This window comes from Chenopodium quinoa, unplaced genomic scaffold (genome assembly GCF_001683475.1).
Source record: "Chenopodium quinoa cultivar QQ74 unplaced genomic scaffold, ASM168347v1, whole genome shotgun sequence".
Lineage (NCBI taxonomy): Eukaryota > Viridiplantae > Streptophyta > Magnoliopsida > Caryophyllales > Amaranthaceae > Chenopodium > Chenopodium quinoa.
The window spans coordinates 231,999-259,767 of NW_018742552.1; the positions used below are offsets into that span (position 1 = coordinate 231,999).

The following is a 27,769-nucleotide window of genomic DNA, read 5'->3' on the forward strand; positions in this document are numbered from 1 at the left end:
CAGCTACACTTTGGTAAAAAAAGCTAACCTCAAATGAAGATATAGTAAAAAAAATTATCATAGGAGACAATTAACCCAAAAAACAACAAAAATTCCGACAACCCTTCTCCCGAATGCTTTATTTAGTTCGTTTTTCGTGGTTTTTTTTTTTTTTTTTTTTTTTTTTTTTTTTTTTTACAAAAATTTTCCCACCCCTTTTAGGGCATTAACAATTTGAAGTAAAAAAGCATTATAATTTTCCAACCCCTAATTAACGAAATTCCTTTTTAAAAAGAGGTTGGAGATAAAATTTGATATCGGGATTTATCAAAATAAAAAGGGGATGGCATATTAATACAAATTTTTAAATGGAAAAAAATTAATTTAAAAACACATTAACGAATTAAATTAGGATTTTTGAAGAGTTTATTGGAAAAAAAAAAGATATTTTGGTCTAAATGTCGCCTGAATTTTTTTTTTTTATACCAAATTGTCGCTTAGAGTTAGTTTTCTTTTACCAAATTGCCATCGAAGTTATTTTTGTTTTTTACCAAATTAGGGGTTTTGTTTTTATTTACCAATAAAAAACCGATATTTCATGAAATGCCACTGATCAATTGCAAAATTCACCAAATGCCATGAACCTTTTCAAAATTCACCAAATGCCACCGAGTTTTAACAAAAAATCACCGAGTGCCATTAATGACTGTTGACCGTTAGTTGACCCCACCACTAGCCACGTGTCAATTTATGATTGGTTCGTTTTTTAAAATAGAAAAAAAATAAAAAAATAACAAAAAAATTAAAAAAAAAGGAACTCAGAGGTGGCTAGCCACCACCTCCTCCCTGCCCCCTGCCCACCCCAAAACCCTTGCCACCACCACCCCCTGCCGCCGGGGCTAGCACCAGAAGGCGCGCCGGCCGCCGGTGACCCTTCCCCTTCCCCTCTCCTATCCCATCGCGACCCACCGAAGCTTTAAACACAAAATCCAAAACCCACTCCCTTCCTCCACCTCCCCGAACAATTCAAATCAAATTGGGGCTTAATTGAGGTTTATGCGGCTACAATGGTGCGAAGGCTGGTGGTGCGGCTGTGATTAATTGTGTGTGGCTAGCAGGGGTTGCGGGATTTCTGGCGGAGCAGGTTGTAAATGGGAGAGGAGCTGCGCGTGGTGGCTGTGAATTAGTGGTGGAGATGCGTTGTTGTAACGGAGCCGGTGGTTTTGGGGGTTTTGCGGGTGGTTTTGGGGGTTGGCGGTGGGTCAGGTGGGTTGCTAAAGGGTCGGCCGTTTTTCGGCAAGGTAAGGGGAGGGGCAGGGTTTTGGGGTGGTGGCTGGGGTGGTTTCAATGGTTTCTGTTTTTTTTTTAAAAAAATATTTTTTTTAAAAACGAACCAATCAGAAGGTGACACGTGGCAAGTGGTGGGGTCAACTAACGGATAGTGACGGTCAACTAACGAAAATGACATTTGGTGATATTATACTAAACCTCAGTGACATTTGGTGAATTACGAAAAACGCTATGACATTTGGTGAATTTCGAAATTACTCGTGGCATTTCGTAATATAACCGAATAAAAAACTACAATATCACGTATTAACCATTGAACCTTCTCTCTCCTAAAGGCCAAATTCTGTTGGTATTCCATTGAATATTACAGATCGCACATCAATTGCTCGTTCATTCGTTCAAGTTGGCCTTGCACTACTCTCTTTCATCTTTCATCTTCAATTTCAATCTCAATCTCCGAGATCGAGAAGCGTAAAGCAAAAAGCTAAAGATGTTCAAGTTCTTGAAAGGAGTAGTTGCAGGATCTGGCACTGGCGTAAAGGATCTACCCTACAATATTGGGGAACCATATTCCTCTGCTTGGGGTTCTTGGGTTCATTCTCAAGGCACTTCCAAGGTAAATTTTTAACTTTTTTCTGCAATTTTTTGTAATCAATTTCCTCTAATTTTGGTGGGTGATTGAATTTTGGTGCTCAAGTTAGCAATTGCTGTGACTTTGTTGATTGAATTGAATTTTGTTGTAAATTGCACTATGTTTTTGGTGTGATTGGAATTTTTTATTGGGGTGATTAGTGGGAATCTGAATCGTATTGTCGGCGAAAATCGTTACGTTAGTCGGAAAGTCTTCTTGAGATGAATGTACTATGTTTATTGATTGTATTGGCTCTAATTGAATTCATAGTGTTCATTTTAACTCGATCTCGTAGTGGTTTGGTTCGACTCGTGTAGCTGGATGGTATCAATTACTTGATTGCTGTGAAAGGGTTGGATTTTTGGCAATTGGGAATTGTCTTGATGGGTGTTTACAGGTCTTTCCAAGTTATTTTAATTTTTTTTTTTTGTTTGATATTCAAGCTCGTTTCATTAGTTGGATGTGCTGGTTAGAGTAAGACATGTAATGGTTGTCGATTTCTCCTGCAGTTAGTTGTGATTGAAAGATGGTTGGATGAATTGGGGTTCTATGTTTGACTAGGATCTTAGATATGCAATTGCTATTTGGCTTTGGTCTAGTGATGTAAACTGCACCTGGGATGAGTTAGTTTGGTGAGGCGCAGCAGAATGTTGCTGATTGATATTGAATCGGTATTCTGATTTTATGGGTTAGTTGGTTGCAGTTTGAATGTGTTTAGGGCATGTGTGGTATCAATACATATATTAGAAGAGTTGATTTAGGAGGAGATAGTTTCAAAGATATTTTTTCTAGGGTTAAAATTTTTTCCTCTGAGATATTTTGGATAATTATTATATAATTTCCCTTGTTTTAAAAACTCCTATTTTCTCTTACTTTGTCCCCCCTTTCCATCCCTTCCATTACTAGTCTGTTAGTGCATAAAGGTAGGTTTGATCATTTTCTTGTTAGCCCATGGAAGTTGTCGCCTTAAGAACTTAATTGCAACCTAGTTAACTAGAGAAGGAAAGGAACGGAAAATGAGAAGATAGGGAAGAAGCTTACAAGTGTGTTTTTTATCTAATTTTTCTTTTGAGGATTTGATGCTCCTATTGAAGTGGAGAAAATGCCTAATAGATTTTGTTTCTTCCTTTAGAGAGAGAAACATCCAATCTTCAATGAGGTCCAAGATCATATATGGATGGAAAGGAGGGAGAGAGAAAGCAATGAGAGAAAGATTACGTTAATAGTGGTAAGGTGTGTTTGGATTTGCATGATGGGGCTTGTTGCATAGTGTAATAGCAATTGATGGCACTAGAAAAGTGTAGGAGGTTATGTTAGAAGCATGAATTGTAACTCACTCCATTTCTAAAAGTTCTTCTCGTACAGAGTAGACACTATTCATAGCTTAAGAAACTATTCTAAGTTCTTTCCTACATATGAGAAAAAAACATAGTAAAGTGTGGTGCTGTTGATTTGTCTTGATGAGTACTTTTAGATTATCACTAATATCATGTAATTATAAATTTTGACGATTTAAAATGTGCTTTGACAAACGTTTCAAAAGGAAATGAATAAACGTAAAAGAGCGAAAGTAGCAATGTACAGGAGAGGAGAAAGGGTATTTGGTTATCCATAGGCTATGCTTGGATTGATGGTAATGTATTAAGGGGCTGTTTGGTTCGCATAGGGTAAACGGAATGAAATCAAGAAAGGGTAAGAGAGAGAATTGAAAGCAAAACCCTTTGATGTAAATTGTTGTTTGGGTAATAGTTGGTGAGTCACCTTTCTCTCTCCTCTTACCATTGCACCACCACTACACCACACATTCATATGTTGATGTCACCCTTTATGGTTGTCGCCCTACCATTGCCGTCATTTCTTGCCCCCTCCCCCTCCCCCGCCCCAGCCCCAGCCACCGCCCCCTTCTCCTTGCTGCCATTGCAACCCCTTGTCTCTCCTCTTCTTATTGTTTCACCACCACCATTGAAGCTCAAATTCAAGGTTTTAATGGTAAATTTGACCTTTTAAAGCCCATAATCAATAACATAATACTAAAACGGACACCTGGAATGACACGTGTCACTTCTTGGTGCTATTTTTTCCCTCCAAAGCTCCCCCTCCCTTTTTTAGCAAAAATCTTTTATTTTTAGAATATTTGTTTAATACAACTATAAAATCTATAATAATATATTATTCCTAATATTATATATTATCTTTATAATAATGGAAAAATTGCTTTAAATAATACCACCTTTCACCCGCCCGCTAAAAACAAGTCCACCTTTTGTTTATTTCAGAATAATACCACCTTTGGGGGGTGTCCGCTTTAAACAGGATATTTTACGTGCAACCTTAGTGACCAGTCAACCTTTTGATTTTTTCTTGTAATAACTTCGTTTAACACTTTAATTAACTCTTAATTAGGACTTTAATTATGGTTAACAATTAATATAATTAAAATAAATTTTTTTTTTAAAAAAAAAAACCGCAACAGCTGCCACCTACGTACTTCCCTTTCTCTGGCGCGCCCCACTCTCTACCCGCCGGCGCCGGCCACACCCAGATCCCCCCTTTGGCGTCGGCGTCGGCATCAGCGCCCGTGCCGATCCTTCCCCCTTTTCCCTCTTCCTCGAATTAGCAAACCCCTACCCAAAATCCATCTCCATTACCCACCCTCGAACTAGCAAACCCCCTAAAATCCATTACTCACCCTCGAAAAACCCCAACCGTCGGCAACGGTTTCGATTAGGGTTTTTTAGGGTGGGTGATGGATTTAAGGGTTTCGATTTGGATAAGGCGAGGGGAGCGGCATCAGCGGCGGTGCGGCGGAGAGAGATAAGTTGGGCGGCGGGGAGTGCGGTCTTTTAGGCTGCGGTGGTGGAGGTTGTTGCGAGGTGTTGGAGCGGCAATAGCGTTTGGTGGGGCTTTTGTGTAGGGGTTCGGTGCAGGTGGTGGTGGAGCTGGGCGTCGGCGGAGTCGTTGTGTGTGGGGGAGGGGGAGAGGAGGTGGCTGAAAGGTGGGAGATGTGGTGGCTGGTGTTTTTTTTTACAAAAAATAAATTAAATTAATAATAATAATAATTTTAAAAAGTTAAAAACATTAAAAACAAATTTTATTTTCAGACCAATAAAATGATGACACGTGTCCATATAACCTGTTAATCAAGTTACCAACAGGTTACAACTTGTTAAAAGCGGACACCCCCAAAGGTGGTATTATTCTGAAATAAACAAAAGGTGGATTTGTTTTTAGTGGACGGGTGAAAGGTGGTATTATTTAAAGCAATTTTTCCTATAATAATTGTATTCCTTTTTATTTTGTATTTTATTTACATTAAATAGTTATATTATATTTTGAGACCTTTTAATTAAGGGAGAATTAACTATAATTTAGAAGGTTAAAATATGGTGGAGAGTTTAAAATAATGGAGCCAAAAATACAATATTAACATTTAAATTACCATTATATAGTTGTACAATAGTGGAGTTCATTGGAACAAAAAAACATCATGATGTTGATTTGAAATCTTATGAAATAATAATAATACCTGAGTTAGTTTTTTGTTAAATATTTTTGTAATAATTTTACCAACTTATAACTTTTTTTTTTCCTTCAAAAAATCTACTTCGTATTAACTATTACTAAAATAGGTCATGCTTACATCGATTATTTTGGACATATATCATGCTATCATTAAAAAAATTTCCGCCAATACAAATATATGATCTCAGCTTTATTAAGGTTTTTTATTTTTATTTATTTTTTTATTTTTTTTGAACTAAATTAATTCATTAATAAAATGCCATACAACATCTACATTGTATAGTTTTATTGTGAATAACATGCATCATTAATGTAATATAATTTATATTATTTTTAAATATTTTAAGCAAAACTAATCAAAAATAATATAACTTTTTTCTCAATTATGTAGTTTAAATAATATTTTGCCTTATTATTTCATCTTTCTTATATACAGTGCATTTGTTTATTCCACATGAGTTGCCTTATTTTTATATTATATCATCACATATTAATTAGGGAAAAAATATTATTACTACTGTGCACGGGCACTAATCTAGTTGAAGATATTAAAAGGTAATTTCTCATTTTTAACTATTTTTATTTTTTTTCAAATTTTTAGCCTTATAGGTTTTTGAATGGTTGTTTTTACCGGTGGGTTGGGGTGGTGTCCTGCTGGTGGGGCGTGGTTTTGGAGAAGGTGAGGTTGGTTTTGGGTGGTTGATATGGTGTTCCCAGGGTGGTGAAGGTGGTATTCAGTGGTTGGGTTTGGTTTGATTTGTTATGGGTGGTGGTGCTAGCAGTGGTGATGAAGGTGGAAGTGGTGGTGATGAAGGTGACTTTAGCTTGGTTGGAGGTGGTAGTGTTGGTGGGTACTATTGTGTGGGTGGCTTATGAAAGGGAATGGAAATACCATTTGGGGGTGGGGAATCATGGTAGAGGGAAGTGGGGGAAACAAGAGGGGAAATGGAGTGAAAAAAATGACCTAACAAACAAGAAGTAAGGGAATCAAGTTAGTTCATTCCCTTACCCTTTCTTGAGGACCCCATACCAAACGGCTCTAAGGGACTAATAAAGTTGAACTAGGGAAAATATAAGTGATTAGAGGTGATCTTACAAGAGATAAGGAGTTGAAGATGAAATAAGGTAGGGGTGATATGAGGAAAAAAGTGTGATGGAAATTTTTTTACCCTCATAATGAGGGTAACCGTATCCCACCCTCACTATAGGATGAGTTTTACCTCCAAAATGAGGGTAACATTTCCCATTTCTTCACCTCTTACCGCACCATCACAACATAAGTACATAATCCCCTTACAGTTATACTATCACTATCTCATCTTTCCTTACTACTACTTCTATTTACTTTCATGTTCTTTAGTTTGACTTTTATTACCCTATTAATACCTTATTCCCAATTCATGCATGTCTTTAGAAAGAGAAGAGTAACTTGCCCCCACCTTCCAAAATGTTGACAAGATTCTTGGTGATAAGGATAGGACACTTGCACCTCTGAAAAGCTCTTTCTAAAGTAAGAATTACTTCTATGATGATCACATTGGGTTTTGCTTAGTGCCATTCATTGTTAAGGCATGGAGTATTGGAGTGCAAGTGCATCTGCAAAGTGTTGGTGGTTTTAATATTTAATATAATCTTTTGCTTGACAAAGATCAAGTATGTTTTCCCAAGCTATTTATATTTTTATTTTTTATGTGCGTGTGTGTGTGTGTGCGCACGGGCTGTTGAAAAGGTATTTATCTTGTTAAAGTTTATTAATTCCGTATCATTGATCTATTGTTCCAGGATGATGGGTCTCCGGTTTCAATATTCTCTCTTTCAGGAAGTGCCCAAGATGGTCATATAGCTGCTGGGCGCAATGGGGTAAAGCGATTGCGGACGGTATGCCACTCACGTTACTATATTCCCTTAAACCTATTAAGTTCTAATTGTATTTCATTCTTGAATAAGTTAATGCCTTCAAGTCATGGTCAAAGTAATCTAGAAAATTCTGATGGCGTTCACGAGGCAAAACTTGACCGAACTAATAACAGCCTCACAAAATGGAACTTGATATTTCAGTGGGGGAAATCCCTTAAAAATCCATTGCCTTTTTCCTCTCCAAATGTATCGCCATATTGCTAATGGATTTGTTTTCCAACTTTAACCAACCAAACTTTATTCAATGGTTCAATCTTTTCTTGGCAACAAACACATCCTTTAACAAACTAGGTTATACACTTATACCCATATTACCCCTAACAAGGCTAATGATTAGTGCCAAAGAGAAAGAACTTATGGACAACAGGACAAGAGAGCAAAAGATGATTAATTAGTTCTTTCTCCTAATGGCACAACTGTTGTCACTTGCAATGGAAAAAGTTCTTCTGCAGTTGGGGATTTGGTATCTTCACTTGTGACCCCAGTCACCCCACCCAAGTTTAATAAAGCTTCAGGAGGACTGGGGAGCATTCTTCTTCTGGATATCAACTGCTGGGAAACCCATTGCAACTCTTTATCAAACAAACCCAACTTCAGTTTTAGAATATAGATTCATATCACCATTTAGGATATTCCTGAATATGTTCTTTTTACCTTACAAAATAAAATTTAATGGTTTGAAATTAGTTTTCCACTTCTCTCTCCAATACATCTATTCTTTCTGACATTAAGCATTATCTAAGTTGCTTTTTTCTCCATCTACTTCCGCTAATTTTTTTTAAACTCAACAATTATTATTAAAATTTGTGCCTAAGTCAACTAGGAACTTTATGTGGGGGCGTAGGGAGGGAACCTGGACATGACATATATGGCAGCATACTAGTGTCACAATTCAACGTGGATCAGGATTCAGGGTACACAATACCTTGGGTAGGACAATTATAAACCATATATTAGAGAGTGTTGAGATTCTAGTAAAAATTGGTATTCAAGACCCACAGATAATCTTTTAATTGAAGTATTGTCTGAATTTTTTTTTTTGTTCTGTCAATTGAAGATAAAATCCACCATATAAATAGCTATCCAAGGGTGACAGACATGTCTGGTTCTCCAGCTGCCTTGTTTGGTGCATTTTTCTCCTTTGGCAGTTTGGTGGTTGACCATCTGTTTTGCTCGATGCTTCCTACTCCACTTGATTTTTCTTAAATATTTGTGTACTTGAAGATGCTGTCTTGGCTTTTTTTTGCAGGTTAGACATCCTAATATATTATCATTTCTTCATAGTACTGAGGTTGAGATGTTTGATGGATCTAATACCAAAATCACGATTTATATTGTTACTGAACCTGTTACGCCATTGTCAGAAAAAATCAAGGAGTTGGGTTTAGATGGCAAACAAAGGTATGTGTACTTTACTAATATTTTGTGTGACTAAATTATGTCTCTATATGTTATTATTATTTATTATATATTTTCTTACAGTCTATATTTTTTAAATTTCATTTTTCTTTACTTATCAAGTTCCTCTTCTATTTTCCTCAAAAAAAAAAAAAAAAAAAGTTCCTCATTCTATATGAATTATATTGATTCTTCCTAGTCCATTAATGCTTGTATTCCTTTTTAGGGTAAATCTTAGAGTGTCATTTCACTCATAACTAGAAATATATTACACAAGTAGATCCAAAAGGTAGAAAACCCTTAATAGGGAAGTCGTTCCCAAGGAAAAAATGAGTCCTCTAGGAAAAATTCTAGCCCCACTCTAGTGAACCTATGAGTTTAAATTTGTTTGAATGATTGGACTAACAATAGCCTATATGCCTTGGATTTTGTTTGCTAAAATTAGGCTTTTTATAATACATGTGGGTGTATTAGAAATGACATCTAGGAATTAGAAGCATAGAAGAGTGATTACTGGTTAGAATTGTACCTCTTACTAATTATATTCTGTATGCTGTTAGACTTATAGATCCCGATATATATCATTAAGGATCTTAAAAATAAATCCAAAATTTAAATTTTCTCTAGTGTGTGACAACCACCAGTTTTGAACATTGAAGAATAATTGAAACAAAACCTCTTACTCCCTCATTTTTATATGTCTTATTTTTAAATTGGTATTCAAAAAAAGGAAAAAAAAAAAAAAAGAAATCCTCCTTATCACATCAATTTTCAGATTTAGGAGTTGTTCAGTTTATTGTTAGTGAAGCCTAAACCTACAAGAGAGGGGTGTGATATGTGTGATGTTGGGGCTTTTTCTTACTAAAGATAGGTGACCTTTGCGCATTAGTCTTGTGATTGGAGGTCTGTTGCTTATCATAAATTTCTTCTCTCTCTCTTTTTTATTTTTTACATTTTTTTTAGGAAAAATTGATAGAAATAATCCCAAATTGCTCGATTCGCTCAAAATAATCCCAACTTTTGATTATTTTTTAATAATCCGAACTTTAATATGAGTTTGCTTCTAACGGTCCCAAATGGTCATAAAACTTGTTATAACAAGTCACTTGACACGTGTGAAGATGTGATTGGTCAAAAAAAATAAATTAAAAATTTAAAAAATTAACTAAAAAGTTAAAAAAAAAAATTGAAAAAACTTCAAAAGAATTTTTTAAAAATTAAAAAAAAAACTCCACCAGCGGCCCAGCAACCGTAGCCACCAGCGGCTGACCCTAATCTTGGCTGCGGGCGCCTGAGCCATTCCCCGGTAGGCGCTGACGCAAACAACCCCTCCCTCGCCGGCGAAGCCCACCTTACCCCTTTCCCCTTTCCCCTTCCCACGAACAAACTCTACTCCCCAAATCCCCACCCCGACGTGCCGCCCTCTTCCCATTTCCCCCTCCCCAATCCACCGCATGAACGCCCCTCCTTCCCCGTAACAACTTTCGTCCCCTGTTCGCCGGCCCCCAAAACCCTAATTTCAACTCAAAACTACCCTAGAAAACCCAACGGGAAGCCTACCTTAAACAACCCATAAAATCAAACCTGAAGGGGAGAGGAGTGCGGTGAGCTTCGCCAGCGGGGGAGGCCGTTAGAGGTGGGGGTCATGCTGAGGGCGGCGGTTGTTGCATTGGTGTTTTTTTTTTTTTTTAAATTTTTTTTTAAGTTAATTAATTAAATAATTAAATCAATAATATAAATTAAAATTAAAATTAAACTTATATTTGACCAATCATGTGATGACACGTGTACATTAATTTTTTTTTTTAAAAAAAAAATACCTATTCAAACTATTCACCAGGAAAGCAAATTCATATTAAAGTTCGGATTATTAAAAAATAATCAAAAGTTGGGATAATTTTGGGCGAATCGAACAAAGTTGGGATTATTCCCGTCAATTTTTCCTTTTTATTATTCTTTTTTGAGAAGAAAAGGAAGGGAAATTACATTGATTTTATATGATAAGTGAGAGGACCATGACTGATTGAAGGCAAAAGGGGTTGGGTAGGTGAGATGCCCAAGTAGAAGGGTTTTGCTTCAAACTTTTATACTAATTTGAGCTCTACCTTTTTTTCTTTTTGATTTTGTATGCTTGATTCTTTATATCTTGGAGAAAAGACAAGGGGGCGTTTGGAAACAATAAAGGGAAAGACATAAGAAAGGGAAAGAAGGAGAAAGGAAAGCAAAACCCTCCTTTCTCGTAGGTTGTTTATATTTAAAACAGAAATGGAAACCATATAACCAACATCATCCATCCCTTTCATCTACTGCAACCACCACCAATCCTCCCCTCCACCGCCATTGCCACTCCCCTCTAATGCCACTGTCGCCACTTCTTCTCCTTTTCTCCTTTATCCTATATTCTTTCTTAGATCTACTTAATTTTTTTCTTGGGGTGAGATTTCTTAATGTGTAAGGTTGGTTTAGGGTAAGTGGTGTGATTTTCAAATGGTTAAAAGCTGTTTTGGTGTTAGTGGGGTGGTTTTTTTTGTGGATAGGTTATTTTAGAGGTGGTTGGGGTGAAATTTAGGGGGTTGGGTGGTGTTTTTCTGGTCGTTTGGGTATGTTTACATTGTGGGGTGGGAGGGTGGGGTAGTTATGGTGATGGTGGGTTTTGGAGGTAATTAGAAGGTGGACTAGGTGTTTTCTAAGGTGGGTGGGTATTTTTGAAGTTCGGGGTAGGTTTTTATGGTGGGTGAGTGGTTTGGAGGGCTTTTGATGGGGTGGCACTGGTGGTTAGGCCGGTTTGTCGGTGATTGGGTTTAGCAAATCTAGGCATTAGGAAAATGGGACAGGTGGTGATATGGTGTAGTGGGTGTTCAAATTTGTAATTAAGGTGGTTGGGTGTAGAAGAGTTAAGGGATTAGGATGATTAATTTGGGGTTTTAAGAGGGGGGGGGGAATCATAGTAGAGGAAAGTGGGTGAATGAGAGGGGTAAAGGTAATGATAAGGTGGTTGGGTGTAGAAGAGTTAAGGGATTAGGATGATTAATTTGGGGTTTTAAGAGGAGGGGGGGGGGGGGGAATCATAGTAGAGGAAAGTGGGTGAATGAGAGGGGTAAAGGTAATGATAATATTGGTCAAAAGGAAGGGAATCAAGGTAGTTATTGCCTTTCCCTTTCTTTAGGACCATATGATACTACTGTTCGTTTTAAAAAATTTATTCAATGCCTTGTGTTTATTACAATTTTTCATTATTAGATGTTTGCAATTTGGTGAAAGTGAATAAGAGTGATGTATGAACTTTTTCTTTTTTAATTTCATCAGAAAAAATCCGACGAGATTCTCAAAAATTGCTTTAATTTTTAATTTACTGCAGAAAAGAATGTTATTATAATACGTGTGTCTGTTCCTAATTCTTGTGTCTTATGATACTGGAAGTGATTTGATGTAGTTTTGTGTTTGGTTTCCTTTCTTTTTGATAACTTAAAGCTCTTCAATGTTATTTTTTCTTTGGTTTTGTTTCACTCTTTTTTGGCGGCAGGGATGAGTATTATGCCTGGGGATTGCACCAGATCGGCAAAGCAGTGAGCTTTTTGAATAATGATTGTAAGCTTGTAAGATTTCTCTTCTTGGCTTACAGCTTTAATAAAATTTGATGATTAACAAGTTTTATTGTTATTGTTATTTGTTTAATCTATAATCTTACTATTTGGGTGACTTGGAAATCATATGGTGGTTGAAAGACATTACTTCCTTTTTCCGTTGTATTTTATCTAATTTTAATCTGTGTGAGTGTTGCTAATCTTCCTTTAAGATGGCTCTATTTTATTAGCCTAGATATTTGTTTTTGTATGATTTTTTTTTTTTTTTTTTTTTTTTTTTTTTGTGCGGCTGGATAAACTTTGTATCTATTGGTCTAAAGTGCTCACCTTTAATTTTAAATATTTTCAGACGGTTTAAAATAATTTAAAAATGTTAAGATGTTGAAAATGAACTTTGAACAAATTTGGCAAGATTCCACATGATTATGCTTTATGTAATAGTATAAAATTGCGGTTTTAGTTATTGACGTTTGACCATATAAGAAGTGGAATATTCAAAGGAATACAGAGGGTGTAACTTGAGCTCTATTGCACTTTCATTTCTGCCCCATGTTTGTTGGGGATATGAACCAAAATTCATCATTTCTTTCACAATTAGTTCATTGTTTTCAGTATATAAGTTTGAATGTGTTTATGTCTTTGCACTCTAGTCGCTGGCAATTTGATTTATTGTCCTAATACTTTTTCTGAAACAGATTCATGCTAATGTTTGCTTGGGGAGTGTGGTGGTTACTCAAACATTGGACTGGAAGTTACATGCTTTTGATGTCTTATCTGAGTTTGATGGAAACAAGGAAGGTTCTACGGGGTCAATGCTGGTAATATTTTTCAGTACTTAATTGCTCTTTATGCACACTACTTTCTTTTTTTTTTTTTTTTTTATTTTTTTATTTTCTATTTTTGGGATTTGATTCCTTGCATACATCAAAGAATATTATAAGTTATGTAGCACTATAATGGAGCTACTGTTTAAGGGAAACTTTGAGATCATAGAAGGTTTGTGCATTCAAAGTACTTGTAGCTAAGTTCCTCACATCACCTGCTAGCATAGTAATAGTCCTTGTATACATCAAAGTATGTTATGTGTTTGTTTTTGAAAGACAAAAAATGTTGTGTGTTAAGTAGCACTAAATTTGAGCAAATGTTATGTGTTAAGTAGCACTAAATTTGAGCTACTAAGGGAAATTTCGAGATTATCAAAGGTTTGTGCATTCAAAGTACTTGTAGCTAAATTCCTCACATCACCTGCTAGCATAATAGCCCCTACTGAATATGTACTTCTATTTTAGATCACAAGAGGAATGCACAAAGCCACAAATAAAAAGATGAAACATTTTCTTGAAGAGAAAGGCTACTGCAGTGTAAATATTTCATAAAGGGAACTATTTGTTGAATAATTATTACAAGAAGAAGCTGACTTTGTAAGAAACTAGATTCTTGAAGCAGTGTTTGAACATTATTATAAGCGTGTTAAGACTGGTGTGAATCAAGGAGAAGTCGCTCATTGATGCTGTTAGCAATTGATGAATTTAAAGAGATGCATTATTATTGAATCCTTTTAGAGAAATTTCCCATCTTTTGCTATGTTTTTAACTTTAACTGCTGGAGAACAGATAAGTATATGTGGTTGTGTTTCTAAATAATTTTTATTTTTTTTATCTTTTGTATGATTATTATTTTGGACAAGAGCTAGAGGCAAATCAATGGGACTGGGACCTGGTTAGGGGGATTGAAGTTGAAGAATGTGCTATGAATTGATAATAAGGGAGGGGTATTAGGGAGTCAGGTTATAATAAAGTTGTTAGTAGCTTGAAGGAGAAATTAGATTGCTTGTTAGGGAAAAGCTCTACAAATAGAGCTAATTAGAGAGAGATAATCATGTTGAATATTGTGATGAGTGATAATTTGTAGTTTTGGGAGAGTGTCATTTCTATTGAAAGATTGGTGAGGCTGTAATTGTGATAGTCACCTTAATTAGCGTTAATTTAGTCATATCTTTACTTGATCTTCCTTAATATCTCTTTTCAGTCTGTAATATCTTCGTTTTGGTCACTAATCTGAGCTAATTTATAGCAGAATGACGAGGCATATAAAATCAAACTCTTTTGTGTGTGCGTGTGGGGGCAACTGCAGTTACTGTATTTTGACAAACTCATAATTTTTCATATTATTTGGGGTATCTTTTTCTGATTTTATCTGCAGATTGTTTTGTTTTGTTTGGTTTTCTGAAGGCCCTCATATTACTTGAGAGTAATATCATATTGAATAAAACCGTGATTACTGATTTTTTGCTCCTTCTGTATGCAGCAATATGCATGGCTTGTTGGCACACAATACAAGCCAATGGAATTGGTCAAGTCTGACTGGGTAGCTATTAGAAACTCTCCCCCGTGGGCAATTGATTCCTGGGGAATGGGTAAGTACCATCCTCTTATTTAGCCGCTTATCTGTTCTGTGGAATTTATGTCTGAGTATTAGACCATGATACACAGCTGGAGAGAGAGGACTGTTCTATATTAAAAGAAGAAACTTGTTATTTTAAAATTAAAGAAGGTTAGAGGTTTTGTATTGGTGACCCAAGAGAGTATACAAGGCTTTTTATTCTCAATCAATCTATCTATCAATCAATCAATCTATCTATCAATCAGTTAATCAATGCCTTAATCCCATAAGTGGGGTCGGCTACATGAACCAAAAGTGATTATTCCGTATAGTCATCCACAAAAATTAAAAAGTGATCAATCCCATTAGGCTTTTTATTCTCAAATGACAGGAAAAAAAAAAGGGTTGAAAAGGCAACCAGGTGGCCAAATCCTTTTGAGTTCCTCTGGAATATATGGCATATGGGTACTTAGAAATCAAATTTTTGATGGAAACTCAAAACCTTACCAGCAATATTTCGTTCCAACATTCAAAGCCTACCTTTTTTTCTATAGGAGTATCAATCAGTATCAGGGTAATAAAAGACAATATGATAGCATTCATATTTCATAGCACCTTGACTACTAATATCATTTGAACTAAATGCATGCAATGCGTGCTTCAAATTACACTTAAATAAAGTACTACTTCATTCCAAATTAGCTGACATGTTTTGAATTTGATACTATTCTTAAACTTTACTTTGACAACATTTGTGAATTATACATATGAATAAATGGTCATGTGGGATCTTGTTATATCCGTTTCAATTTATACTTAATTAAAATTCAATTTATAGTATTAATATAATTAAAGATTTTTTTGATTGAATTTATGCGTTGGCAAATGTGATAAAAGAAATGTGTCAACTAATTTGGAATGGAGGAAGTATGTAATAAGGGTCGATAAAAAGTTAGTGCGTTTTAGATATTTTAGATGGACATTAAACTCCTCATGAGTTAGCTATTTTAGTTATAAGCCTTATCAATACTGAAGCAAATAAAATGACTCACTGGATAGAATGGAACACATGTAAATACTGAAAAGATTGTTTACATATTTAAGCCTCCAAACTGACAAAATCCAATATAAATTACATGGAGTGCAAAGCACTTAAATTAATTATGGAACTGAAATTAATTATGGAACTGAAAGGGGTTTCTGTGGAAAATTATTGAAAAATACCTCAAACAAGCAAGCTTAGCGAGAAAGCCAATATTTTGTGTTTGTGTAAGAGTCATAACTCATATTTTGATGTGCTACCACAAAAACAAAACCATAGAATTGTTCCCAAAAGGAATTTGATGTGCTGACATTTTAGTTGGAGCTACAATGTCATGTGTCATCTGTTTTGGTGCAAGTTAGTTAACAAAACCATAGAATTGTTCCCAAAAGGAATTTGATGTGCATGGGATTGGTAGATATTCTGATTACATTATCTTCTATAATTTGAGGTTTTTGAAGTATGGAATTGGTAGACATTGTGTATGCCCCTTTTATGTATATTTAACCCATCTAATTATGTTGCAGCATTGATTCATCTAGGGGTTAGATTTCAAATGAGGTGTCTTCAAGGGAAGACAAGTGATGTAGACAAGCTAGTGAATTGTAAATTAGGGGCTTATGTGTGGTGTTTCAGATTGTTATGCCTGTAGTCTTTTTATTATTTGTCCTTAATGCTTTTTTTAATTTTTTTCCTGGTTTTGATATGGGTTTTATGCTCTTTATTATAAATTTATATGTATATCTAAAAGTATGAATTGTAACTTTCAGGTTGTCTGATATATGAGATCTTTTCGGGTACAAGGCTGAGCAAGACAGAAGAACTCCGAAATACTTCTTCAATTCCAAAGGTTGAACTTTTTATTTTTGTGAAATATTGTTAATAAATAACTAATAACAATATTATTTTTTTAAATTTTAAATTAATTTTTTTTTATTCCTTTAGCACAATTTTATTCTGAATGTGTTGTATTTGTTGTATTTGGCTAGTCTTGATGTCTTCAAACTGATGACAAATACTTTTATGTGTGTGATTTCCTATTCTTTCAGTTGTTGCTTCCAGATTATCAGAGGCTATTGAGTTCCATGCCTTCCAAGAGATTAAACACTTCCAAGCTTATAGAAAATAGTGGTAAGTCCTGCAATTTTCTATTTTTGGTTTTGTGACTTGTATCATATCATTGGAATCTTTAGTATGGTATATGCTTGAGGCTAGAAGTTCAATTCGTTGTCAGTTTGCCTTTGAAGGTTTAGGTCTTTGTTTAAAGAACAATATAATTATATGCTGTTATGATGTGTTTACTATGTAGTTTTCTTTTTTTCTTAGGCTTTTCTTGTGAGGTAGCCATTTTCTGTTATAGCATATTTATAGTATTTGCCCCATCTTTCAGAATACTTTCAAAATAAGCTGGTGGATACAATACATTTCATGGAGGTTCTCAGTTTAAAGGACAGTGTGGAGAAAGATACATTTTTTCGCAAGCTTCCAACACTGTCTGATCAACTTCCTCGCCAAATTGTGCTGAAGAAAGTACTACTCTTGTCTGAACTTTAGTTAACTCTAATTATCTCCCTCGACTTTTACATGTTTTTATAAATGCTGCCTTTTCTATTATTTCTCTAATTACTGGTTTTACATTTTCTTAGATACTTCCACTACTAGCTTCTGCTCTAGAATTTGGCTCAGCAGGTGCTCTTGCTTTGACAGCATTGATGAAGATGAGCTCTTGGCTTCCACCTGAAGAATTTAGTATCAAGGTCATGATCTTTCTGGTCCTTATTTGTGCGAGGGATAACAGATCTTTTATCCGCATATGCAATTCCTGACCAATCTTTGGCATGAATTGTAGTCCTGTATATGAGCTTATATGCTGTTTATTGATATGTTTGCCACTTTGCTTTCTTTTTAGGTGCTGCCAACCATTGTGAAGCTCTTTTCATCCAATGATCGAGCTATAAGAGTTGGATTGCTTCAGCATATTGAGCAATATGGAGAGTCATTATCTGCACAAATTGTTGATGAACAAGTATGATAGTGATCACAGCATACTTACTATGTCCTTTTTAACAGTGATATGCTTCCCTTTGTCAGATTAAGCTATCTATGCTTTTTGCCACTTGATATAATAATATTCTTTCATTCTTTATCTCTCTTGTACTAAATTTTGTGTTGTTATTTGTGATTAGGTATATCCTTATGTTGCTACTGGATTCAGTGACACATCAGCTTTTCTTCGAGAGTTGACATTGAAATCAATACTTGTTCTAGCACCAAAGGTATTAGTAATTACCAGTTTTTTCTGTCTGATTTTGAATGATACTCTCATTTTATGTCTCATTTTAGGAATAAGATTTGTGTTGCTATTTAGTTCATTAGCTGTTTGTATATTGTGCTCATAGTTGAATGATTATTAGTTTATCTTACCTTTTGTCTTACATTGTTTATTGACTTCATCATGTGATGCCTGATAGATTTAGGACTGTAGAATGACTAGATGACTGAAACAACCAGTATTCCTTACCTTTATGTGCTTTTCTAGTACTGTTAATTTGTGGGAAAGGTTCAGCGTTTTCAGAATTTGTTATCTTCTTTTATTTAAGAAACACTGTCAGAGAAAGTGGCAGATGACATCATACTCTAGAGCTTAGTTTTCGATAGATGGGAGGTGGTTTTGAGTGTTGGCGATGGCTTTTCAGGTTGGGTGGTGGTCTTCAGTTGGTGGCTTATTGTTTTAGAGGTTGAATGGGTAGTTGGGTTGGTGTTTGGTGGTGGGTAGAGAATGGGTTGGTTAATAAGAAGGGTAGGTTAGTAAATTTAAATATTTAAGTTAAGTGTTAGCCATAAAGCATCAATAGGGGCACACTAATTAATTATGCACGAGGCTTCCATATATAGTTTTCTTTATTTTTCTTAGGGGGTGTTTGGTTGGGCCTTTTGGAATGGATTGTAATGGAGTAGATTCCAATCCAATGTTTGGTTGAACATTTTTTGCCATGGAGTCTCATACTAATGGTATCTAACTCCATTTTAATCCCCTATAATCTCATACCCACCTCCACCCCTAAGATTCTAAATCCCATTCCACCTTAAATACAAACTCTAACTAGATACAAATCCATTCCAATTCAACACCAAATAAGTTTAGCAAAGTATGGGGTTCTCAATCCATACCACCATGGTATGGGTTCCCAATCCATCCAATTTGTTGAACCAATCGACCCCTTAATTTATTTTATTTTTCAAATTATGTGCATAATGTAGCCTTTCATGTTGCAAAGCTTGTTTTATGGTAATTAAATGCTCCACTGTCCCAGAATACTATACTCGTTTCTTTTGGAAGTAACATGGTAGTGTATCATTAAAAACTAAGTAAAGTGGCCGCACCTAGAATCTTTTGATCATCATTATCTTTTAATTATTTATTAACAAAAATATAAAAAATTATGTTATGAAAATATACAATGAAATTAATCCACCTTTGTAGCAACAATTTTATTTTATTTATGAATTAGTAAAAAAATATTGTTGAACTATGTGTATGAATAGCGTAAAAAGTCAAAATGGATAAGGTATTGAGAGACAAAGGGAGTACCACCGAAAATCATAATATGATTTATATATTTTGTAAATAGTGCGTGCCTCATGTACAATAGGCTTGCACCTTTGCCTTGCGCCTAGGCTCCAAGTACCTTTTGCTCTTCAATCCTTCTAAAATTAAGCTCTGGAGACTTCACAAGGTCCTGATGCAACGCAAAATAATAATCATAAATAAATGATTTACAAAATTTTTTCAGCAGCTGAATTTGCACACTGCGTAGTATCGCTCACAAAGCTGAGACAGGGAGGAACCTCCTCTAAGATAATTCATTAGGAAATTTAGAGCTTGCAATTGCAGAATTGCAGCAGACAGAGTTATTGATCATTGTAGAATTCTTAACGTATCTTGAGTTAATCTCTGGCATTCCCTAGAATTGGAGTTTTATCCCACAAATTATTAAACAGAAGCGTAGAATAGGAAGCCAGCAAGCTGCTCTTTGCAGACTTACCTTTTATGCTGGTAGACTGGCAGTTGATCTTTCTGGTTCTTGATTTACACAAGGAAGCACTTTCCTATCTCCCATGTGCTCCAAAATTTGAGTGTCTACCCCATTTATTTAATGAATCATATTTTGTTAATATTCATTGAACAGTGTTAGTTATTCATTGAACTCCAAAGCCTCTGTTTGACAACTTGTATACTGTTGGGAATTTACTTTGAACTTACCTAGTCAGTTGCATCTGTTTCTAGGAGGCAGGATTTACCCATTACCATTTTTATCTACACAACTCTTGTTATGAAAGGGACAAGTTCTAAGCAAGCATTTTACTATTGAGAAAATTGCTTGTCCTCTAAACACTGGAGCATGAGCTCAATTGATAGAAGCCTCCTAGGTTTATCACCCTTTAGCCTTTTTGATTGCCTATGCAGTGGTTATGCTGCCTTATAATCCATTTTCTAAAGCATTACTGTAGCTGTAAAAGTCTTCACATGGTTATATTCTTGGCTAGCATTTTTTTAAAGATTTGAGTGATAGGAGTTTTGTTGGTGAATATTATATCTTTGCAAAAGTTTGTAGAGGAAGCCAAAATTGCGAGTTTATTATGAAATTCATACTGTATATGACATTATTTTGATAAATTTCAGCTTTCACAACGGACAATGTCGGGATCATTGCTGAAGTATCTTTCGAAGCTGCAGGTATTATTTGTTCACATGCCAATAGAAATTAATCCCTCCTTTTATGTTTGTCCCATTTGGAATGCTTTATTGGAACAGAGTAATAGTGACCATGATTATTCATTGATATACTACCTCCGTTTCATATTATTTGTAACGATTTGACATAAAGTAGAGAGGAAAAATGTCTAATCGTTGCAAATAATATGAAACGGAGGTAGTATAAGACAAAACATATTCATGGGAGTTTGTTAGATTAATATTGATTTTTGTTTAGTTAATTATACTTTATTAAAGATATTCTTGCTTGTGGATATGCATTAATAATTGCAAAAAAGAGAAATGGGATAAACATCAAGGAACAGAGGGAATACACTATGTTGGTCTTAATCTATTTTGTTGCACGTTTGGCTCATTTGGTGGAAGGTTACTTATGATGGTATTTAATTTATATGTAACTTTGTAAAGTTAGCGCCATGCCCATGTCTATGGTAATGGAACTCAATCCCCAAGAATGTATTTTTCTTCTCAAGTTTCTTTTCAAAAAATCACCTTTAGACGTGTAGGAGAATTATTTTGAAGTGATGTTTGAGGGTGAACAAGCATTATCGTGGACATTGGCTTGAGGCTCTCCTTACAGAATTAAACTATAAATGCAATACCATCACCACCAATTAGACACTTGACCTTGTTTAAATGACTTTGGTCGGGTACTAGATGAGTTCCATAACTTAATAGGACTTCCTAAATCATTGTCTGATTTTTATGCTTATAAGTTTTTCAGGTTGATGAAGAGCCAGCAATTAGAACAAATACCACCATATTACTGGGAAATATAGCAAACTATCTCAATGAAGGGGTAAGCATTTAGGCTTTTGGTCTTTTGCTTCTTTCTTGTTCTCTCCTTGCCTTCTCAATGTATTCATGTGTTTCTGGGTAGATGTTGGAGCTGGAGTAAGACTGTTTCTGTATTTTATTCATTTTCAAGTTTTTATTCGGTTTAATATATGAAATCAATTAATTGGGACTTACTTCCAGTCTGGTTCTGGTTGATTATGTTGCCTTTGGTTTGCAAATCCATTAGCTGTGATTTTCTTCTTAGATTTTTCTTCAACATACAAAGCGCAACTCTTTTCAATTTTACTAAATGAGTATTTTTTGTGGGTAAATTATTATTTAGTTTCTAACTTTTTTGTTTTTATGTTTGAAGACAAGAAAGAGGGTTCTCATAAATGCTTTTACAGTTCGTGCATTACGCGATACATTCCCTCCAGCAAGAGGAGCAGGTATTGCAGTCAGTAGTTTTCCACCAAGTTGAACTCTGTACCCTTTGGTTTTTGTTGTTTTATGTAACTAATAAGAACATGTTTTTTCTATTCTTTGTTTTGACAGGAATTATGGCCTTATGTGCCACGAGTTCCTATTATGATATCTCAGAGATTGCAACAAGAATTCTACCAAATGTAGTAGTGCTTACTATAGATCCTGACAGGTCCTCTTTCTATACTTATTAATCTGTTCTTACAGCAATATTCCTTGTGTTGCAGGGTTTGGGAAATTGGGACTCCTAAAGTCCTAATGCAATGTATGTCTAGCAATTGTGACAATTATCTTAATTTTTAGGCACTTCATGCCCTTTTTTGGGTCTTTCATGGATAAGATTAGCCCCATTAGCCTAGCAGTGCCAGATGTTGCTTGCAGTCTATGTAGCTTCAAGTTTCATGTATGCTCCACTTGATTTGCTAATGTACTAGAGAAGAAAAGCCTCCAAGTGATGATGAACATATAACATTTTGATAAATTGTTAGTAGAAATTTCTTTGCAATTAACATATAGAAAACAATCATACATGTGTGTATTCAACTTTCACAGTAGTTTGTTGGTTGTGCTTTATTTATTTATTTATTTATTATGTTTAGTCACTCCAGTAATTGCATTTTAAAATTCACGGCCAATTTGCGTTGTTTCTTGACTTCATGGATTGTTTTTAACTTTGCCATGCTGACTGACTTTCTTTTTTCACCTAGTGATGTGCGAACCAAGTCCTTTCAGGCAGTCGATCAATTTTTAAAGATTGTGAAGCAGTATAATGAAAAGGTATCTGTTAAGTTTCTAATTTACTCATTTTTGGAATGTTTATGTACATTTGGATCCTCAGTTTGTAAAGTACTAAGAAGATTATGTAAACATTGGCTGGGAACCAAACCTAATACTCCCTCTGTGTTTTAATAAGTGTTACACTTTAAGGCAATATAATTGACTTAAATAAAATAAGAGGTAAGTGGGGTAGTTGGAGTATTAAAAAATTGTAAAAGAAAGATAGTGGGGTTAATAGTTTATTGAAAAGTAATGACTATGAGAGGAAAGAAATAATAAAATAGTAGTAGTGGGTTTGGGTGGGGACCATGAGAAAAGAGAGATTATATTTAAATGTAGTTTTTTGCCAAAAAAGGAAGTAACACTTATTAAAATACGGCCGCATTTAGTAAGTGTAACACTTATTAAACCACGGAGGGAGTACGCTATATGCATCCTGTTTTTTTTTTTTTTTTTATCTTTTTTTTCTTTTGGATAATCCATGTTAAGTGTCTGATCATGTTATTGTAGGGTTTTTGGTGAATGTCACATATAGGCATTCGACCAATTTTTTTTAGGTTATGTTAACCATTTGTTATCTATTTTATCGACAGGGTGATACAGGAGATTTAAGCATGGCAAACATTGGAACTAACGGAAACTCTAGCTTGCTTGGGTGAGTAATATCATATGCTACTCTATTTCTTTTAATTTGTAAAACTAATGCATGGCCCTAACGATGCTTCAGGTTGCTACTTTGAATGTCATATTATATTTATTACACTTTTATTTTTGTTTTTGTTTTTGGTGTTTTTTTGTTTTATTTTCACTATTGTAAAAAACTTTATATTTCAACTTGGTTGTGTTTCTGTTGTACTTTTTGAGTAACTTTAATCTTTATTCTTTTTAACTGTCTAATAACTTGTGTATTTTGGTTCAAAGATGTAGAAATATATATGAATATTTGATTAATAAGATGTTATTCTATTACATATGAAAAATAAATACATAATTGTTCAAAATCATGTTTCTAGTTTTATTCTGTAACAATATTTATAGTCTTGTAATCGTCTCTTAATACAATCCAGCAATATTTTTTTTTCTTTCCTGAAAACATTCAGCAATATCATTAAACATACTTCCTCAGTTCCCCTAATATTGCAACATGGGTTGGGACATGGATTTTAAGAAGAGGAGAGAGATAGAGAGGAATCAAGATTTGGACCCATGTGATGAGGAAAGAGAAGGAGAGAAAACATGTGCAAATAGGGAAATGTTATAATATTAGTGAAACTTCCTAAAATGGTAATTGTTGCAATACTTATGGAACGGAGGAAGTACAAAAAAAATTAATGCAATCAAACAATCACCCGACCTATGTTTGCTGATTTTATATTTATAGTGTATTCAAAATACATTTAAAAAAAGATTATTGTTGTATACAATGTACATTCTATTTCCCAGAAAATGAATATTACAGTTGCTGGGATATAATAATGTCAAGGATGATATTATTTTGTCATTTGTACACACCTTTATCTCTGTACTTTCTACTATTGGTATGTTCATTAATATACCTCTGCAGATCTTCATGCTTGAGCTGCATTTTTCTTCTTGGCTGCTAATTTATTGGATAAACTCTTAGATATATGTTTGCAATGGAGTTTTTCATTCCTGTGTTCTTATTTGAATTTAGGTTCTGTTTGCTATCAGTTTTTTGTTTTTCTGATCATCAAAATTTTTGTGCTGGGTTTCCTTTTTCTCATTCCTTTTCTTTCTTTGGTGTTGGGTTCTAATTCCTTACCGTATTCTGTAGCTACTCACTATTTCTATGTAATTTCTCTAAAATATGTAGTAATGACAAATGTATGGTGCAGATGGGCTATGAGCAACTTGACTTTGAAAGGGAAAACTTCCGAGCAGGCACCACTTGCCTCTGGGGGTTCTAGTGCACCACTTGCTGCAACTAGCTCTGATGCCAATTCAGGTGTGTCTATTGTCCTTCCTGAAGCTCAATTTCTGCTCCAAAATATCATCTTTGGCTAATGATAAATTGCTAGTGGGCTCGGTTTCACTTTTAGTCTTGTCTGTGTTCATTTTACTTCGTAATCTGATCGGAATCCGGTTAAAAGCAGATTGGGTTTCAACTCCTCCGAGTTCTTTTTGCTGGGTTTTATAGTACGATATGCCAGGTTTAGAAATCACAGGGTGAGAGCACATATCATGTGTTTTGTGCAAGCATTTGTTGATTTATCGTGCAGAAATGTTGTCGGTCTATGCTAGGTTTAGAAAGGATACCATAAGAGCATGTGATGTCAGTTGCTGAACATTTGAATTCCTTTTCGTTAGTTTCCATGAGGGGTGGGTGAGAAAACCATTGTTCTAGAGAATAAGCTGGAATGAACTTTTAGATGAATCTATAAATTTTAACATGTGTTTTAGCTGCTTGTTTTGGGGTTCTGGCTCTGCTTTTTGTAAATTTCAATTCTCTGTATGATATATCTGTCCCAATCTATCTTTTTTATTAGTAAAGGCCCAATATATTGGTTATGCCCTATACACGTGTTGTATAATATGGGATATCAAGTAAAACTTAATCACATCAAATGTGATAGACTGATAGTGGCAGTATTTTGTATAGTTATTGACCTGTGGTTATATAGATAATCTGCTTCCAGCAAAGTTATCTCACTTTGTTAATGTTTCAGTTGTGGATGCTGTTGCTACTAGTGCAATAATGTCACCTCTTCGCACAAGTTCCAGTGCGGATTTAGTTGATCATCCTGTCCCAGCTTCCCCAACCTCAACGGATGGCTGGGAGGAAACTGAGAATGGGCTTGATGAGCATGATAGTGACAAAGACGGGTGGAATGATTTTGAATCGCTTGATGAACCAAAGCCATCTCCAGTCCTTGCAAACATCCAGGCTGCTCAAAAAAGGCCAGTTGCACAGTCTAAGCCTGCATTGTCTCAACCAAAACCAGCAGGTAGTTCACCCTATACGTGTCTTGACCGTGTAAATATGCATATTGACCAAGTAACAGAAAAGGCTTACTGTTGCTTAAAAATTCTTGCTTAGCTTGTTGGATAGCCTGTTGTTGCCCATTTATGTGTCAAAACTCTAAATTCCTATTGCTTCAAAAATTAAAAATCAGTCAAATTATTTTAAAATTATGGTTTCTTCTTAAACTTGTAGCTGTAATGCTTCATAAATTGTTGTATACAGCACTCTAGACTCTGTAGTATATAAGGAACATTGAATTCAAGCCCACTCTTTGAGGGTTTATCTTAATTGGGATATTACTTACTACGTATCTGTATATACGAAGTAATAAGATGGAATAATCTGCGTTTGAAAATAAAAATAATTCACAATTGACAATTGATGTAAACAAACTTCTGCTAATCTGCTATATATTAGTATTTTCAAGATTCCAGTGTGAGCCTGTGCAATTGACTCGCATGTCATTGTATAAGTTTGTATCCTCTATTCTGTTGTGTACTGTCTGGCTGTTTTTATATTATTGCTTAAAAATTCAACCAAAGTGAAAATGCATAGAGTACCTCAATGTGAAAAAAGCAATGGAGAAAAAGATGTTAGTGTCATAGATCCCTGATTTTATCAAAACCGGTTATTTTTTTATTTTGATCAGTTTTGATAGATTAGTAACTAATAGATGTTTTTCTTTTTCAGCTTCAGGTATGCATTCAAAAAGCGCTGTGCGAAAAAACAAAGATGACGATGAGTTGTGGGGTGAGATAGCTGCCCCTCCTCCCAAGGCCACTTCAAAGTCATTGAATTTGGGAGCTTCAACGACAAACGATGATGACTTGTGGGGTGCTATAGCTGCTCCACCTCCCATGACAAAAGCCAAGCCCCTTTCTTTAGGCAGAGGTCGAGGAGCAAAACCTGCTGCTCCAAAATTAGGAGCCCAAAGGATTAACCGGACATCATCTGGGGTGTAAATATGATAAATGAAACTGTAAGCTTAAGTCAAAACTTAGATGTGAGAAAATTGTTAAGGTCAGTTTTGTATAATCCCATTCTTTTTACTGATTTAATATATAGTATACCAGTGTCTACTGAAAATGTATTTTTGGGCCTTCAATGATACCTTCAGTTTGTTATATTCGAAGTAATTTTTTTTTTTTCCTTCTAATATTTGCTTGCTGGATAAATACATAGTTTTCTGTACGGACAGGATCGTAATTGTGGACAATGTGAAGCTTCTCTGAAGTATATCTATTGAAATTAATTTTGGGTTTTATACTTTTATGCATTCCATTGGTTCTTTGTCTTGGGTTCTACATCAACTTTAGCATTACTATGTAAAGGAACACTTGCTACTAGACCTGGTAAAAGGGTCATTCGGGCCAGGTACAGGTCGGGTCAATTTCGGGTCAACGAATGATCGAGTCGGGTTTAGGTCACTCAATTCTGGTTAAAATACGGTTGGGTCACTTCGAGTATCGGGTCTGTTTGTGTCCATCAATTAATATTAAAATCAAGTTGGGTACAGTCAGGCCGGGTTACTTCGGGTATCGAGTTATGTTCGGGTTAACTTCACTTCGGGTCAATGAGTTTGGATCAATTTTCAGATCAGGATTGCCAGGTCTAAAGTAGTTGTTTCTTTTCGTTTTTCCTTTTTCTTCTTTCGATTTATTTATTTATGTTAAATGCCTAATGTAGTATCAGTGTATAGGCCCAATGTACTTTGCAAAAATAAGATGATGTTAAGTAATAAGTCTTAGCTGCATCACACATCCACATCCTATAAAATAATGAACATTTTGTAAAAAAATATGAACACGTAAAAAAAATAGGATGATGATAAGCAATAAGTCTTAGCTGCATCCTAGTGCAGCTAAGATAGCAGCACCACACGTCCACACCCTATAAAATAATGAACATTTTGTAAAAAAATATGAACACGTAAAAAAAATAAAATAAATGAACATTCAGTAATATAAAATGAGCACATAAAAAAAAATGAACATTTAGTACTAAAAAGTGAAGATGTTAAAAAATATGATCATTTAGTATATTAAAAATGAACATGATTATCATATATATAATCATAAAATTGAAGGACCACGACCTTAAAAATGAACCTTTAGTAAAAAATATATATATGAACACGTAAAAAAATGAATATTGAGTACGAGTAATAAAAGTGAACACATAAAAAAAAGGAACATTTAGTACATTAAAAATGAACATTTATCATAAA

At 34.9% G+C, this 27,769-nt stretch overlaps 1 protein-coding gene across 1 annotated transcript; it reads left to right on the forward strand.

Moving 5' to 3' along the window:
• Positions 1-1,570: 1,570 nt before the first annotated feature.
• Positions 1,571-26,806, forward strand: LOC110720259 (probable inactive serine/threonine-protein kinase scy1). The gene is made up of 21 exons (XM_021899262.1): positions 1,571-1,885; positions 7,205-7,300; positions 8,589-8,740; positions 12,261-12,333; positions 13,017-13,139; positions 14,629-14,737; positions 16,516-16,595; positions 16,795-16,876; positions 17,136-17,275; positions 17,392-17,502; positions 17,655-17,771; positions 17,932-18,021; positions 20,430-20,483; positions 21,247-21,321; positions 21,673-21,748; positions 21,855-21,954; positions 22,490-22,559; positions 23,153-23,214; positions 24,416-24,525; positions 25,247-25,525; positions 26,233-26,806. The coding sequence occupies exons 1-21, from the start codon at positions 1,760-1,762 to the stop codon at positions 26,502-26,504; spliced, it is 2,397 nt and encodes a 798-aa protein (XP_021754954.1). The 5' UTR covers positions 1,571-1,759; the 3' UTR covers positions 26,505-26,806.
• The last annotated feature ends 963 nt before the right edge of the window (positions 26,807-27,769 follow it).